This window comes from Pleurodeles waltl, chromosome 8 (genome assembly GCF_031143425.1).
Source record: "Pleurodeles waltl isolate 20211129_DDA chromosome 8, aPleWal1.hap1.20221129, whole genome shotgun sequence".
Taxonomy (NCBI): Eukaryota; Metazoa; Chordata; class Amphibia; order Caudata; family Salamandridae; genus Pleurodeles; species Pleurodeles waltl.
Window position 1 is genome coordinate 873851014 of NC_090447.1, and position 17092 is coordinate 873868105.

The following is a 17092-nucleotide window of genomic DNA, read 5'->3' on the forward strand; positions in this document are numbered from 1 at the left end:
ACAGTGCATTTCATTTTTGTGAAATCTCTTGTTAATAAAATTTGATCCACTGAACCATCACTCACCCTTGTGCCGAATCCAACCAGTATGTGTGGTAAAAATGACAAAACCTGCTCCGCTGTAATCAGGCGTCACAGCACACCTGTGACACGCTAGGTGCCTCGGGTGGGACCCCGATGATGAAGCATGCCACCAACTTAGTTGGTGGGTGAGGGGTCTTTTTCACATAACCTAAGTGCGTTTCTTTTCACAATTTTAGTGTTTGGCACATCACGGACGTAAGTGGACACATCAAAATGATATATTACAAAACTACCTGTGTTGGGGGGGAGGGGGCACCTATGTTTTTGGTCCTGGGTGCGGCCTTCATCTAGGGAAACCTACCAAACCCAGACATTTTTTAAAACTAGACACCCCAAGGAGTCCAGGGAGGTGTGGCTTGTGTGGATCCCCCAACATTTTCTTACCCAGACTCCTCTGTAAACCTCAAAATTTGCTTAAAAAAGCATATTTTCCTGACTTTTCTTAGTAGGATCACCGCTCCAGCACAAAATTCCTACTCCCCAGTGTTCCCCTCAGTCTCCCAAGTAAAATGACACCTCACTTATGTGGGTCCCCAAAGGAGAGTCAGTCTAAAGATGTATAAAAGAAGAATATGTCCTTATAAACTCGCTGTGCTATCCCCTCTATCTCTACAAGTTTTGGGCCTTATTCTGTTGCAGGCACCTGGCCCACCCACACAAGTGAGGTATCATCTTTACCGGGAGACTTGGGGGAACGCTTGGTGGAAGGAACTTTGTGGCTCCTCTCAGATTCCAGAACTTTCTGTCACCAAAATTTGAGGACAATTTGTTTTTTTAGCCAAAGTTTGAGGTTTGCAAAGGATTCTGGGTAACAGAACCTGGTCAGAGTCCCACAAGTCACCCCATCTTGGATTCCCCTAGGTCTCTAGTTTTCAAAAATGCACAGGTTTGGTAAGTTTCCCTAGGTGCCGGCTGAGTTATAGGCCAAAATCTACAGGTAGGCACTTTGCAAAAAACACCTCTGTTTTCTTTAAAAAAATGTGATGTGTCCACGTTGTGTTTTGGGGCGTTTCCTGTCGCGGGCGCTAGGCCTACCCACACAAGTGAGGTATCATTTTTATCGGGAGACTGGGGGGGAACATAGATTAGCAAAACAAGTGTTATTGCCCCTTGTCTTTCTCTACATTTTTTCCTTCCAAATATAAGAGAGTGTGTAAAAAAGACATCTATTTGAGAAATGCCCTGTAATTCACATGCTAGTATGGTCACCCCGGAATTCAGAGATGTGCAAATAACCACTGCTCCTCAACACCTTATCTTGTGCCCTTTTTGGAAATACAAAGGTTTTCTTGATAGCTATTTTTCACTCTTTATATTTCAGCAAATGAATTGCTGTATACCCGGTATAGAATGAAAACGCACTGCAGGGTGCAGCTCATTTATTGGCTCTGGGTACCTAGGGTTCTTGATGAACCTACAAGCCCTATTTATCCCCGCAACCAGAGGAGTCCAGCAGACGTAACTGTATATTGCTTTCGAAAATCTGACATTGCAGGAAAAAGTTACAGAGTAAAACGTAGAGAAAAATTTATATTTTTTTTCACCTCAATTTCAATATTTTTCTTTTTCAGTTGTTATTTTCTGTAGGAAACCCTTGTAGGATCTACACAAATTACCCCTTGCTGAATTCACAATTTTGTCTACTTTTCAGAAATGTTGCGGTTTCTGGGATCCAGCGTTGGTTTCATGCCCATTTCTGTCACTGACTGGAAGGAGGCTGAAAGCACAAACAATCGTAAAAATGGGGTATGTCCCAGTAAAATGCCAAAATTGTGTTGAAAAATTGGGTTTTCTGATTCAAGTCTGCCTGTTCCTGAAAGCGGGGAAGCTGGTTATTTTAGCACCGCAAACCCTTTGTTGATGCCCTTTTCAGGGAAAAAACCACAAGCCTTCGTCTGCAGCCCCTTTTTCCCATTTTTTTGAAAAAAACGAAATTTTCACTGTATTTTGGCTAATTTCTTGGCCTCCTTCTGGGGAACCCACAAAATCTGGGTACCTCTAGAATCCCTAGGATGTTGGAAAAAAAGGACGCAAATTTGGCGTGGGTAGCTTATGTGAACAAAAAATTATGAGGGCCTAAGCGCGAACTGCCCCAAATAGCCAAAAAAAGGCTCAGCACAGGAGGGGGGAAAAGGCCTGGCAGCGAAGGGGTTAAACAGTATCAGCTTCTGTAATTCGAGTATCCCAAACAGTGAAGCCCTACATTACTGCAAACTGTTTAGAAACAGTGGACCACACGCTTTCCTCTATTTCTATCCCTATCAATTACCACTTGGTTTAGCATCCTTTGCTTAAAAGCCTCTGGTTTGTTTCAGAAAGTATTTCTTATGTATGGGGCCTACATATTGCTTGAGCTCCCTGTTGCACATGGACATATTGCTCCTTCCCCAGCATATGTCATGGAATCTGCTGCCTCGGAGCCTTCCAGCTGACATCTGCCTCTGGCCCATTGTATGCCTTCTGTCAGCACTATAAGAGCACATGCCCAACTAAAATCTATCACAAAAAAGCATGTAAATACTGCACCAGTAGGTGCGGTCGCTTGTTCCAGTCACTGGGTAAGCAGGGATCACTTTGAGATAGCTTCTTGTTCGTCCATTATACAGCTGCCTCACAGCACGCATCGCCTTCATGGCACAATGAAATGGACACAGACTGCGATATATTTTAAAGCACGCAAGATTTGCCTCACGAGGTGCCTCACGACTGCAAATACATTTGAAAACTGTCAAAATGAAATTTCATCAGATCTAAGCGATAAACATCACATTCTGGAAAAAATATTTGTATTCACTTTTCAAATTCTTGTTAGGTGAAATAACCTCTAATGGGAAGAAAATGATCAGGATTCTCACCCACACGTTCCCCACCCGCCCACATACAACTGGAGCATGAATAAACCATTGAAACCTACATCAACAAGGGTGCTGGAGGCCTGCCACTACCGAAGATGCCCCTGGCCTACGGAAGTCGTTCCCTCTAAAAATACATTGCATAATGGCTGGCAATATTAGAAGATGCGTCCTCTGGTGACAAACACACTGCAGTTCTCATGCCAACCAACATCCTACGGCATGCTTTTATATACAAGTAACAGGGTTTCAATCCGTAAATTGATGAAACCGATGTTTGGTTATCAGCGGGTTCTCAATATTTAAGGTTAGTCGGTAGTAGGACAGGAGTGGGGGCAGTGTTATCTTTTTATCTATTGAAGCATAGTGGTGTTGAATGGTGTTTTCCCATTTGAAAGTACTCAAACTGTATTACAAAAAGAAAAAAAACAGTTTAAACATAATTGGATGAGAAAGTGTGGATGGTACAGATTTTTCAAGCTCTCGTCTTGCCATGGAGTCACCTCTAAGCGTTCTAAGAGACTCCACCCCTCTTATTCCACTTAGCCTTCCCGCCGCCGTTGCTAAACAGCTTCTCTGCGCAGCCCTCCTCACAAGCCCATCCTGCACAGCCAGGTGCATAGGGTTAGCTATCCATGATGCACTACTGCTTCACTAGGTTAGTGATAGAAGTGTTTTTCGGCAGCTATTTCCCATTAAAAGCCTCCACTATCATGTCCTCTCCCCCAATCCCTCCTTTCCTGCTCCCATCTAGTGCTCTGAGGAAGTTTCAGAGATGCATTTAGTACTATAAAAGCAGACACAATATTTTTTAATTGTTTATTAGATTTATAAAACACTACACAAGACTGTCGGTTCCTTCAATGAGCTATAACATAACATATGTACCATCCAAAAACCCACAATACATCTAAATATAATTAGTTAGTTCCTATATTTGCACTCTTACTCTTTCCTTCAACACCAAAAAAAATTTATTGAACTTTTTTTGTTAAATACGGTCACCACAGTAACTACATAACCAACAACTATCATGGGGTACAAAAGCCCCATATTTTTCAATGCCTGCAACCTGAATCCTGCTCCCCTACTGTATGAGGCTGGCCCTCTAGGTAGTGTGCAAAGCTAGGCACACTGTGCAAGGGGGTCCAGGCAAACACACGTTGCTTTGCAGGGGTACAAACTAGATCACCTAATGCTCTAATTTTTAAGGTAGCTTGGCTGAGCAGTTAGGCCAATCTTGGAGAAGAACAAAGCATTTGTTGTACTCACAGTATCAATCTTGCAACTCACACACTCAAAGGAATAACTAGAGAGAAATTTATAAAGGTTTCTGGAGCTGGTGCAGGGCCACTGCGGGAGAACACTTGGAAAAGTACTGCACAGGCACGTTTAAAGATGGTTTCTCGGTGTCTTCTTGGAGTGTCGAGGTCACAAGGGGCGGGAGACCCTTAGGGCACAGTAGGTTCTTCGTTGCAGGGCACAGAGCGGCCAGGTGCAGAGTGAATCGGTGAGCCAGGAGCTGTGCCCAAGGATGCCTGCTAGAGCAGGAGGTAAGTTGGTTCAAGGGCCGTTTGCAGGCCAACGAGGGCACTCTGGAAGGCGGTCTGAGGTGTTCCTGAAGCTCCCAGACTGGGGCTTCTTCCTGTGTTTTTTTTTTTTAGCCCAACGCCAGCTGGTTTTCTCGGTGCCCTAAGTTAAATGACCAATACCCAGGGTATTGGTACTGTTTGACCACTGGAGGGCGCAGTGTCACCAAACTTGGCACACTTGCAAGGTTTGTCCTTGTGGTCGTTGGTGTGTAGTTTGCTCCACCTGCGACATCTGGATCGGGAGGTAGCGGCTGGTCAGTGAAGTGACCCTCACTGGTTTGCTGGTTTCTTTCTATTGTAGAGTTGTACCTCCACTCTGGAGGGAGTTCTATGGTTCATTTGCTAAGACTGGAGGTGCTCTGGGGTTCCTTAAAGTTTTTCCAGTTGTCCAGCAGCTCCTCAGAGGCGATTGTCGGGTCCTGGGTGCAGTAGGAAGAGTTTGGTGCCTTTTCTTTGTTGCAGCAGGCCCACAGTTCTCGTGCCTTGGATCTTCTTGGTGTTGGTCTTCTTTCATCTGTTGAATCTGATTTCTCAGTCTAGGGATGCCCATTGAATACTGTACTTAGTGGGTGTTTTCGGGGGGAACCAGGTAGTGACCTACCTTTGGGCAGCTACACCCACTAAAGTGACCACTTCCTGTGGGAAGGGTCACTTCCCTATCCCTGATTGCCCATTTTCCTTCCATCCAAGATGGAGGAAAATGAAATGGAGTGCCCACCTCACAGGCAACACTTTAGGGTTTGAGTTTCCCACCGCTGCTCCAAACAAAAGGAGGGGTTTACATGGGGGTTTCCATCTGCTGCTAGCAGCAGATTGGGTGGGGTGGGGGGGGGTCGAGTTTCAAAGGCAGTTAGCCCTTTGAAGCTCGCCACCAGGGTAGTGCACATTTCTGATGGAGAGGGTGTTGCACCTCCACACAGGAAGGGCTTTGTTCCACAAACCTGAGACTCATCTATTCCCCAAGGTTTGTAGTTTGGGTGTCTGGAGGTGGCAGGCTAGACAGAACCAGTCAGAAACGATGTCCGGGTAGTTAGCTTTTGCAGGGGGCACCTCTAAGGTGACCCCTGGGTACATTTAGGGATAATTCCAATACTGGTACCAGTATGTATTTAGCATTCTGAGCTGTTTGATACCAAACAACCCAGGGTTCAGACTGTCCATTATGTAGCTTGGGAAATCGTATTTACCAGCATCCAGCACATGAATAAAAATGGCTTCTCTATTCACTCACTATGTCCCAGGTTTGGCAAGGACATAGTGGGGGCATATTGCTCATGCGGCTATGCCCTCACACATGATATGGTGCCTTTGGGCTGGAAGGCCTGCCAAAGGGGTGTCTTATCCATAGTGTATGCCGTGTATGGCAGACAGATGCAAAAACAGATGATGGACGGAATGCAGGGCAAATCAAACATTCACCCCCAGTCAAAGATCTGGGTTTAATCCATCAGTTGTTTTTTGCTTGCCATGCCATTCCAGTTTGGCAGACAGGGCACACAGGCAGTGTGCCATGTTGAGTTTTTGTTTTAGGGTTGCACCAGGACACCCAGCCTGCAATGGCAGTGCTGGGACATCTAGAAGCATGGTCCCAGAGGGTAGCTCAACCAGTGATGCTGCCCTCATGGGTCTACCATTTGTAGCCCATGCCCTGGGTACCCATGTACCTTTTATTAGGGATTTATATTGGTAGCTAAAGGTGTATCCAATTGTGCCAATGAATCACAACAGTTTTAGGAAAAGACCTCTGGCCCAGGGAACCTGGTTAGCAGGGGCCCTTTGAACTTCAACTTTTAGGCAACATCATGCATCAGGCAAAAAGTGGGGGCTAACCATGTTAAAAAAAAAAAAAAAAAAAAAAAAAAAGAGCCCTTTTCTCAGACCAACCACCACCAGAAAGTAATTGTCATTTAGATTTTTCCAGTAAATTTATTTTGTGTTTTGTTTATCAGTGTATGTACTGTTAAATTGGCAGCACATGAGATGTGTGTCGACAATGCATATATATCGTAAACAATGCCATCTTGACCACAGCTAAAGATAACTGCTGCCTGCTGATATCACAAGGCCTCGAGCAGCTGCCTTCAACACAGTCAACCATTTAACTCCCATCCACACCCTGGAGCCTTGAAGAGGCTTCACTGGCAAATGTCCTTCAATAGTTCTCCTCTGACTTTCCAATCCACACTAGTTTGTTCACAAGGGCATCTCTAGGTCCCTAAAGAACCCAATCACTTGCAGAGTCCCCAGGGTCCCATTCTGTTTCCTTCCATTTTCATCCTCTACACTGAGCTCTTTGCAGCTTAATTTGCAGATAATAGCATTAAGATTCACCAATATTCCAATGATACACAACTCTACATGAAAGTCTCCTCTGCTCAGGCCACCTGATGTCTCAAACACTGCTTACATATCATCCACACATGGATGTCTAGCACCTACCTGATGCTCAACCAAACCAAGACAGAGTTCCTGGTATTTGCCAAGAACAACAAGCAGGAAACAGTACAAACCTTGCTCATTGACATGAACCTTGACAGTTTCAAACCCCACCTTTCACTGAATGGCAAGTCACTTGGATTTATGGATTCACTTTTGACATCGACTTCACCTGCAATTAATATATTTCCAAAAAAGACAACATGTTACCAGGTCTCATTTCTTTAAAAAAAAGTGAAACCCTTTCTTCCAGAAGACAAAAACATAATTGCTTTTGAAGCCCTTGTTTTCTTGCATATGGATGGTGCCAACACCCTGCTCCATGGCCTCCCAAATTCCAAAGTGGGCCTTACAAGAGCATCCTATCAGTTGCAACATATCTTATCGAGGCCATAACAAATATGATGGCATCACACCCATCATGGTGGAACTCCATTGTCTCAACTTGCTGGCTGCACCACATTGTCTCAGCTTACCGGCTGCACCATCTTCAAAACCAGCTGTATCATTTACTAAGCTATCATGACCAGCACCCCTTCTTAACTTGCAGACAACCTGCCCATCTATGGCACCTCTCAGGACTTCTGCACCTACACCCAAGCCACCATCAAACTGGGGACTAACAAGTGGACACAAGGATAAACAAGGCACCAGGTGTTTTCCACCTATGCATCCAGGAGCTGGAACACATCCCTGTATCTTTAAGGACTATCACCCCAATGCTGCTCCAATTTAGAAAGGTTGAAAACACACCTTTTTAAAAGCAACTCTTCACAATGGAATAACAATCCAATACCAGCTCTCTCTAATGGCTCATTAACAGAATACCTGCCTTTGCCCCTGCACAGCCTTTTTAGCTAGTTTACGCTGCACAAATACCACATACATACAACAGCAAAAAATACATAGGATTCATTCTGGAGGGAGCTATCTACAAGATGACAGTGGCAAACTTTAGGCAGTCAAGTGCTCTCTACTCCAAAAGTCGTTTAAGAGCAGCCCAAAGACAGCAGTCTTTCAATTGCATCTCTGCACTGAAGACAGACCTCTAAATCAAGAGCTTGGAGTGCTAACATCTGCGGACAGGTTAAACTAGAAACCCATAGATAATGCCAGAGGTCACACACATTAACCAACACATTTTGACACTATTCTGATTCCTGTAGGATGACATGTAAAAACTGCACATTCACAAAAGAAAACTGATGCATTATTCTCCTGCAAGAGTCTTTAGTCTCAGGTACACTTGATACAGAAGAATTTGAAAAGATGCAAAGGGTTATGACAAGAGCTAGGCTGGGGATGGCAAAAAATGAATTTTTCATGAGAAAGAATCTGATAATGATCAGATACATACATGAATATGTACATACAAAGAAAGTAGTGGAGGGAGTGGCGAGTGGGAAATCAGGTGTTCTTTGCTGCTGCCCTTTAAAATGTCAAGTGTGCGATTCAGTATGCAGTAAAGGATACTTTTATTGGCTGGTGAGAAAATGTATGCTACAGGTGTCAAATATTGGAAAGGACTTTAGGTGCTGATTTGCAATGTCCTGTTTTATTTATAAATAAGCAAATAAAGCAAACAGCAAGGTAACACTGGCCTCCCCTAGCATGAATTAATTTGCATTTACATATACTACGTAGTACATACAAAACATACCCTAAAGCACTGCTCCGGGGAAGTCAGTATCGCACACTTGATGGTACTAAAGATTAAAGAAGATGGCTTAAGCCTCCACCGATACAACAAAAAAGGCAACCATGTGGGACTGAAAAGGGGACCTTCCAATGTGGAGATACAACCAATATACATTTTTTTTTTTAAAAAGACACTGCAGGCCACCTTAAGCTAAAAAAGAAAGTTAGAGTTCTGGCAGAGCTAGACACTTGATTAGATAGGTGGATCACTTTTAAGGAACTGCCTTCTTTTAAGAGAATCAATTTCAGGCTAGTTGCGAGCATTGCATACTGGAGAGAACAGTTCCTCAGTTATTCCCCTTTTGATGCCCAAATAACCTGAAGCCACTGGAATGTGCTGCCATTCCAGGCTTCCCTTGAGGACACTAGAAGCTGGTATTTTCTACTTTGATGCCATTCCTCCCTGTGCATGAAGTTCTCTCTATGCAGACCTGCTCCAAAGTTTCAGCAGAGTCAATCAATTCAGCAGCCCCAGCTCATGCAAAGCTTTTTGGGTTCTTCCATCTTATGAACGGTAGCTCTGAAAATGTCAACCTGACAGCTCAAAGCGAACAGAAAACTACCATGAAATGTTTTCTTTCTGGCAACCTCTTTTGACAGTATGTTTTATTGCTTGTGTAATGAGATCTTATTTTATAAGAACCTACATGCACAAATGATATATAACACAATTATCTTGCTTTAACAGAAACATGAGACATATACGGCCAACTGAATTTTTTTTTTTTAGTGTAAATGCTTTCCGATTTGGAACGCGCTTATAAACCATCTTGAGCAGGCGTTTGTTTGACCCACTGAGCAGTGCACCTACACCCACGGAACAGGAAGGCAGGCTGAGAGGGGGTCACAAGGGAGGGGAGAAAGTAAATCAGGCCATGGTGCAGATTTTTATGGACGGAGCACAAAGTGCTCCGTCCATTCTGTAATCTCTCTTTGGGCTTGAAACCACGCCCATGCCACGTCAGTCACTTACATTGGTTTGTGGGCTTGCCTTTTAAAATCTGCTTGCTTTCATTTGTGAAAGGCATGCATACGTTATATCTTTTCCGGTGTTTAGCCCACCTACACAGCACTGGTAAAGTACCAAAAACATACGAAGCTCGATGTTTTCAGCCTGGAGTCTGGACTACTTTATCTGTTTATTTTCCTCGCAGCGCGATCGCGCTGCATTTTAAATAGCATGGGCGCGCTGCGATTTTTTTTTTTGCTTTACTTCGCTAATAGCGCTAACTCAATCAAATGATAGACCCGTTGCATTGAAAATGCTCATTCTACTTACAATTAGTTTTACTTGGTACAGTTAAAACTTTGAGCATTTTAACGTATATTTCCAGAAGGAAAAACATGGGAAATTATTTTGTTTAAATAAAGATATCAACTGGAACCAAGGAGCAGTAAACTGTTCCAAGATGCAATTGGAATCAACTGGAATTTTCAGAGTTTGGTAAATGTCCGAAAAATACCAATAGAAACCATATTGTAACTGGGTAACTGAAAGGATGGGAGGGCACAGTGGGGAGGGCAGCCAGATTAAAAGGGACAGAGAATAATGTATATAAAGTATCTAATAAGTGCAATGTCGAGGCAGTATAGACGGCAGTGGAAAGGAGGAATAAGGGCAGCGAAACGCAGAAGAGAATGAGACAGTGGTGGGAAAAGAGGGCATCTGAAATGTAAACCACCCAAGTAAGCGGAGTAAAATAGTAAGAATAAAGCATGAACTGTACTTACTAACTACATTGGCTTGTCCAGTGTAGATGGTGTACTGAAGCTCGTAGGAGACAACACTGAACTCGTCATCGGACGTCCAATGGACGGTGATTGTGTCATACGAAGCCGTACACAGCTCTTCTCGAATTACTGGAGGGTTAGGAGCTGTAAACAAAAGGAAAACTTTAAAAAAAAAAATTAAAAAAAAAAAACAGTTTCTTAGCAACATAACGCACATTCACTATTTCTGTGCACATGATATGCCTGTGACACTCTTAAAGATGCGAGAGTGGTTGAGCAAAAGAAAACACATGCAACACCATTAATTAATAAGCAAATTCGCCAAATGTCAGCTGGAGTGAAAATGGCTTGCCTGCTCAGTATTCATTGTGAATTAAAAGTAAATGCTAGCTGACGGAATGGTGATGGCGTATAAGTGAAATAGTCTTGTATGACGTGGCATGCCATTACAATTCTTTGCACTGAACCCAGGGTACCTCAATTATATAAGAAAATGTTACAGATAAAATGAAGACGAGGAAAAGTAATGTAACAACACTGTGACACCGGGCCATAAAGTGTGAAACAAAGGAGGGACAATGCTTACACGTGCAAACAAAAACCCCGTTAAGCTCAATTTTAATCTCACAACACTGTTGTGATCCTCTCTCTTCAGATATTGTGAGTAAAGAATTATTCAGTAAGATTATAGGTAACATCAAAGATGATGGAAATGTTGACCCAACTTATGTTGTGAAATCAAGAAAATATTGACTAGAATAAAATGGGAAACGTTCAAATGTATCCACTTTAGGAGAAAATAGGCATGAACAATCACTGTCAAAGCCAAATAATTCACTTCACTGTGGTGGAAGTGACAGAGGGGAGTCACATATAAGTTCCACCTCCATGTGCTGACGTCAGTTTCATATTTTTCTCTTTCAGCACCCTCGGACATGGACCATGAACAATTGTTGGTACCAGTCTGACTAATTGCCTGCAATTCTAACACTGCTATGGAGCGTGGTTTCCGTTGGAGGCCAGAGTCCTCGGATTCCTCTCCAATTCCTCCAATGAACCTACAACTCAGCAGTGACCCGTTCGTCGCCACTTTGCTCAACCAACTGTATTCGAGCAGGTATTACTGCAGATCATGAGCCATCTCCACCAGAATCTGGATGGCACTGGATACATTTCCTCTATGCAGGTCCCAGTGGAACTTGAAATGTCACTGTGCAGCCTGCTTGTGTTCTAACATGGAGGATTCAGAATGCTAAAGGGATAAGAAGCCTGAAAGCTGCTCTTACAAAGATCCAGGACAGAGACAAACTTTGGGATCATAGCTCGAATGTCCTGGATGGTTACAGCAGAAGGTAGGCCTTGAACTGCACTCTATGCAGAATAACATTAATGAATGGAAACCTCTGTGAGGTGTCAGTTGCAATTCTGGCTCATTAATCATTAACACCAACACAGTCAGGAGTTTCACTGCCATCTGTAGGTGGTCTATGATTGACTGTGGCCAGTACGCCTTCAACAGCCAGTCATCAAGTTATGAGAAAACTGGTAACTTTGACCTCTGAACGTGGGGTGAGACTAACACCATCACTTTCGTAAACACCCAAGGAGAGCTGGTGAGGCCAAAAATGAGAACTAAAAAAGGGCTCTTGGTCCATCTTCAACTGCATGCACTGTCTGTGGGACTACAAGATGGATATAAGAAAATACGCACCCTGCAGGTCCAAGGACACCATCCATTCTCAAGTCATGACCAGACAGGATTTGATCCAAAGTGAACATTCTGAATTTGGCCTTCAGCAGGCAGGTATCCAGAGATCAAAACTTCAAATAGGCCAGAGACCCCAATCCTCTTTCGGCACAATGAACTAGTAAGAGTAACAACCCTCTCCTCTTTCTGAGTTTGGAAGCCTCCTGATAGCTCCTTTAGAGATGAACGCTTGCATCTCTTGTAACAGAATGAACTAGTGCTCCTCAGAAAGTGACTAAGATGTGGGAGAAGGTTCAGTGGGGCAAAGAGAAAGGGTAGTGCATAGCCATGCTGGGTGATTTGTAGTACCCATCTGTTGGATGTGATGGATTGGCACCCTGGGAATAAGTGCTGAATTCTGTGCATCACAGAATGGGTGTGTGTCACTAAGGGAAACTAAAGTGGCTTGCTGGGTGTTGCTGCGGGAGCAAGGGGCCGGTAGGGCTGGTGCCCCTACTGACCTACTGAGTGCCTGCCAGACCATGTCCCTGGACTCAAAAGGACTGGAGTGACTGCTGTGGTGGTGCAAGACAATGCTGTTGCATATGTCAGCCCTCTGCAGTAACATGATTTTTTAAATTGATGTGGGAGGTGCTTGGCAGTGGTCAACAGACCCAAGGAGTGCACCGTGGCTCTACTTTCTTTAAAACACTCCAAGGCAGAATCAACATTTTCACTGAAAAGCCATCAAAGGGCATATCCATGAGAGAAGCTTTTACATATCCTGAAAAACCTGTGGAAAGCATCCATGTGTGTCAGTGGAGCAAAACACTGGTGCCAATTACCCTTACCAGGCAATCACTATCATGTAGGTCGGCACGAACCACGTATCTAGTCACATCTTCTCCACCATGAACTGTTAATGTCAAAGAGGCTCTAAGGTAATCGCTGGCCTTGTCTTAGAAGGTATACATGGGTCAGCGCAATAAACAAGAAGCATTGATCCATCTCAAAGCAAGTTTAGTTAAAAACATCTCCATCCTGTTGACTCCTTATCCAGATGAATCGTGGGGAATGAATTGGGGTTCACCTTTCTGGATGAAGACTAAACCAGCAGGCTCTCTGGAGTAGGAGGAATAGTAAGAATCAGTATCTTCGGAGTCTGTCTATGATGCCTGGCAACCCTGCTTATTCAATAGTGGGCAGGAACAGGATTTTGACCAAGTGCCAATTAAGGTATCAATGAGGGTCTCATTACAGGGTAGCAAGAGCTCAGACATGTCTAATCCAGGCTGCAAAATGTCCATAATTAAGTGGGAGAAAACAACTCATTTCCCAGCCACCATAATTTCCTTCTTGGGTGTACCTTGCACAGTTTCATAGCCTCTGCTGGCACGCACACCCCGACAGAAGCACTGGTTCAGTGTTAGGCTATTCGGCAACCAGTTGTGGTTTTGTAATCTTGTAGCACACATAAGTCAAGACCAGGTTGAAGTTGGTTCGATTTCAAACACCTACATCCGCACCACTTCCTCTTCTGGCATTGGTGGCATTGATACTGGCATCACGAAGGCAGGGCCCAGTGCAGGGTTTGAAGCCACTGTAAATGTCTGTACCAGAGTTGGCATGAGACCAGGATCGGGTTCCAAGTAGTAAATGGAGTTGGGAGAGTTTATATGACTCCATAATAGTGAGGTATTGGGAACTGTTCGGATTAGACGCGTGACAGATGGTGTATGCTACAAATAATTTATTTATTCATGTCCCTAATGCATAAGTAAAAAGATGTACGGAAGAGTCTTTGCTGATCACTCTTCTGTTCACAGACTCCTTAGAAAGGGAAACCCAACCTGGACCATTGTCATCATGCCACATCAGAAAGTGACATAAGATTGCAGTGTTTAGTAAGGAAAAGGCAAGAAAATCATGCAGTCGCACCTTTTCTAGGTAAGGAATGAAGTGGGTTGCTAGGTACAAAGCACACACCATCACTTTTATGTTGAGATTTTTTCTCTTTATAGTTTTTAGATTACCCACACATGAAAATAAACTTAAAAGTAGAAATTCCATTAGGTAACATATCCCCGAATGGCTACATCCAACTGCAAACTAGCTATTGTCACTATTTGAATAACTGCGACAAAAAGTAATAGTGACTCTGGAGCCATTCGTTACTCCCGCATTTTAAAAAAAAAATCATGAGCATCATTCTGGACTGAGTTTTAAGCAGGCTACCTCTCATCCCCAAAAGTTGTAAAGTCAGATTTAATCTTACCCAGTATCAAATGGACATCAAACAAAACAGCATTCACTGGAGACAAGTCACCTAAAGAAGTCTGGCTAGATGGAAGTAGGCTCTTGGAAGAGGAGCAAAGAAACACTATCAAGGGGCGAATCTATGGAAGAATCATTATCACATGCTTACAGCCAGCAGAAACGAAGGACTCCCTGGTATCCATGTTTTCAGATTCAATTAATCCATTGGCTTTAATACGTGTGCCTCGAAAATTATTTAGAGGCATATATTTTGGGAATGTCGTGTCCAGATAAGTTGTTCATGTTTACCCATATCTAAAACAGGACATACAAGTTTTCCGACAGGAAAGAACACGAATGTAATTACACCAAAAAAAATGAAAAGGTGGAAGACTGTCAGAAAAATAACCGGGACTGAATAACTGTAAGAGCGCAGGGCTGGTGGTAGCAGCAGGCGAGGTTGGCAACAGCATTAGGTGTGGCTTGAAATCCAGAAGACCAGCAATAAAATCAGTGCAGATGGTGATTAGTGAAGAATAGGGCTCAATAAAGACATCAAAACATGCGGCCAGCTGAGTTCCAGGACCAAGTGCTGGTGAGTGATCAATCACTGCTTGGGTGAGGTGTGCATCTTGGTGAGAGTCGAGTGGTTGGCTCCGATGAGTGACAGGAATGGAAGAGCATCTGGCAAGGTCACCAGGGAGGGCTTTCCAAAGTTCGAGTGTAAGGAGGAAAGTAGTTAAGAGCCCCTGAGCCTGGTTTGGATGCATAGTGACTTGAGGACAGAAAGGGGACAGACTGGAATGCGGCCCCTAGTAATCCGTGAGATGGCCTAAGTGCAACAGGTATGTACAGTTGTGGGGCCCCTGATCACTGTGCCACTGGACTCAAGTTGCACATCACTGATGAGGCTCAACTATTCTGACATTGATTTTGAGTTGCTTGTGAGTCTGTTAAGACAAGACCTACATTAGCAGTTCGTGCTTTAGCTCTCTATTAAAGCACGATCAAGGCTCATTTGCATATGGCTCGTCTCCACCTAGTGTTGGGAAAAACAAATTTTTAACTGGAATGCAGCCCGAGATATTACTAGCAGATGAGATTAATTCATTTATTCCATCCATCATGTCTTTGTGGTTTTTTTAATGCAATATTGCAGCAGCATAATATGAGGAGTGCACCCCTCATCTAAAACCACACTACATTAGATAAACATTCAAAAAAAGCACAATTTCACAAAATTAGATTACCTAATAGTAGTTTGTTCGTATAGATCATTGTTTTCGTAAACTGTCCTTGTTGGTTTAAGCATTTATGACAGCCAACATTCCCTCCTTAACTCGCACACTGGGCGATGATCTGCCAATGGCATCTTTCACCTTAGCAGTCTCTGGTGCCGCAAGGCGATGTTTGGTTCTCAATAAAACACCATAGATTCTGTCTCTTCTAGGAGGTGATCGCAGTTCTCTGATCTGAACGACCCTTACTGCCTCCATGATGCAAAAGAAAGTTAACAAATAAGTACCTGTGAGATAGTCAAGGCATTCCAGTAGCTTCCGCTCTCTGGAGAAATCCAAAGCGAATGTATCAAACGTGTCGTTGAGGTTAATTTCTGGAATAAGAACCTGAGAGGATGCCGTTGCCATGGAGACCCTAGAATAGACAAACAGATTTCATTACAACTCATTTTTCAAAAATGTAGTTAAGCCACAGTGTGATTGTTAGGCATGTTGTTTTATAACCTTTTTCATAAATAGGAGGCGAGCCGTTGTAACCTACCAAAATAACTTACCCCGTGTGATGTTTTTGTTCTCCAGCACCAATTTTGCTCCGAAAAATTGTATATGCTAAATAGGGCTTATGTTGTTTTACATATAGAAGTATTTGTATTATTTACAGATATGAAGCACTAGCCCCTCTGGTCTGCCATTGGTTTTGTAGTCTGAAAGCCTAAGACTCTATTTAGTCTCTAGCTCCAACATCACCGTGTCTTTCTGACATGTGGCACTCATCGCGCCCAACCACTCATGCTGCAATACACATTCCATTGTTACCTAATTTTTCCATTTAGAATACATGCTGGATGTACCACTTCATTCAACCATTGACCTGTCCTATCACGTGAGCCCTTTGTGCATTTCCCCTCTCTCCTCAGTGCTTAATCTGTAAAAGAATGAGTGCTGGTACCCGAAGCTCTGCTCAGAAACCCACGGCTAGCGCTACATGCAAGCACACAGAATACCAAGGATGTGTAGTTCTCAATCCACATCAGACCTCTTTAATTCACTGCCAGACACTCCTGGTCCCTTTGTCTAACTCTTGTGTCTTTCATTTACTTCTTCTGGGCCTTTTGTGTTTTTCCACCACCGGTGACTACAGGCTCAAATTAAGCATTGCCTCTAGTCCAGGCTACTCATAATAAAGTCAGAGTCTCGGCTTCTGGTCTTACAACATTTCAAAGCCCACCTGCACACTAACGCCGCCGCCTTATCTTTCTGGAACTGTTGTTCTAGAATAGCACACAAAGCTACTGGCAAGAGCTTACCTTCAATCAGCCCCTACTTGTTACTGCTGTGTGATCCTTTCAACAGACCAATCAATAGTTCTGTAGTGCTCTAGACAGCTTTTATTTTGTTTGGAATAACTGTAGTTATTAGGAAATAAGACTGGCAGGTCTCTCGAGTGATTAATTTTCTTCAAAATCCTGCCACACATCTGCCTTTCAAAATGCTTCCCAGAAGATAAGCCACAAGCAAA

The 17092-nt window shown here is 43.5% G+C and overlaps 1 protein-coding gene across 4 annotated transcripts in view; it reads right to left on the reverse strand.

Annotated features, from left to right (window-relative positions):
• Positions 1-17092, reverse strand: part of MID1 (midline 1) — a 513783-nt gene that overhangs the window by 41720 nt on the left and 454971 nt on the right. For all 4 annotated transcript variants that reach the window (XM_069205160.1, XM_069205158.1, XM_069205159.1 and 1 more), the window contains exons 6-7: positions 15861-15988; positions 10393-10536 (exon numbers count right to left, since the gene is read on the reverse strand). In XM_069205160.1, coding sequence (XP_069061261.1) covers positions 10393-10536; positions 15861-15988 — 272 coding nt within the window. The remainder of the gene's footprint in view (positions 1-10392; positions 10537-15860; positions 15989-17092) is intronic.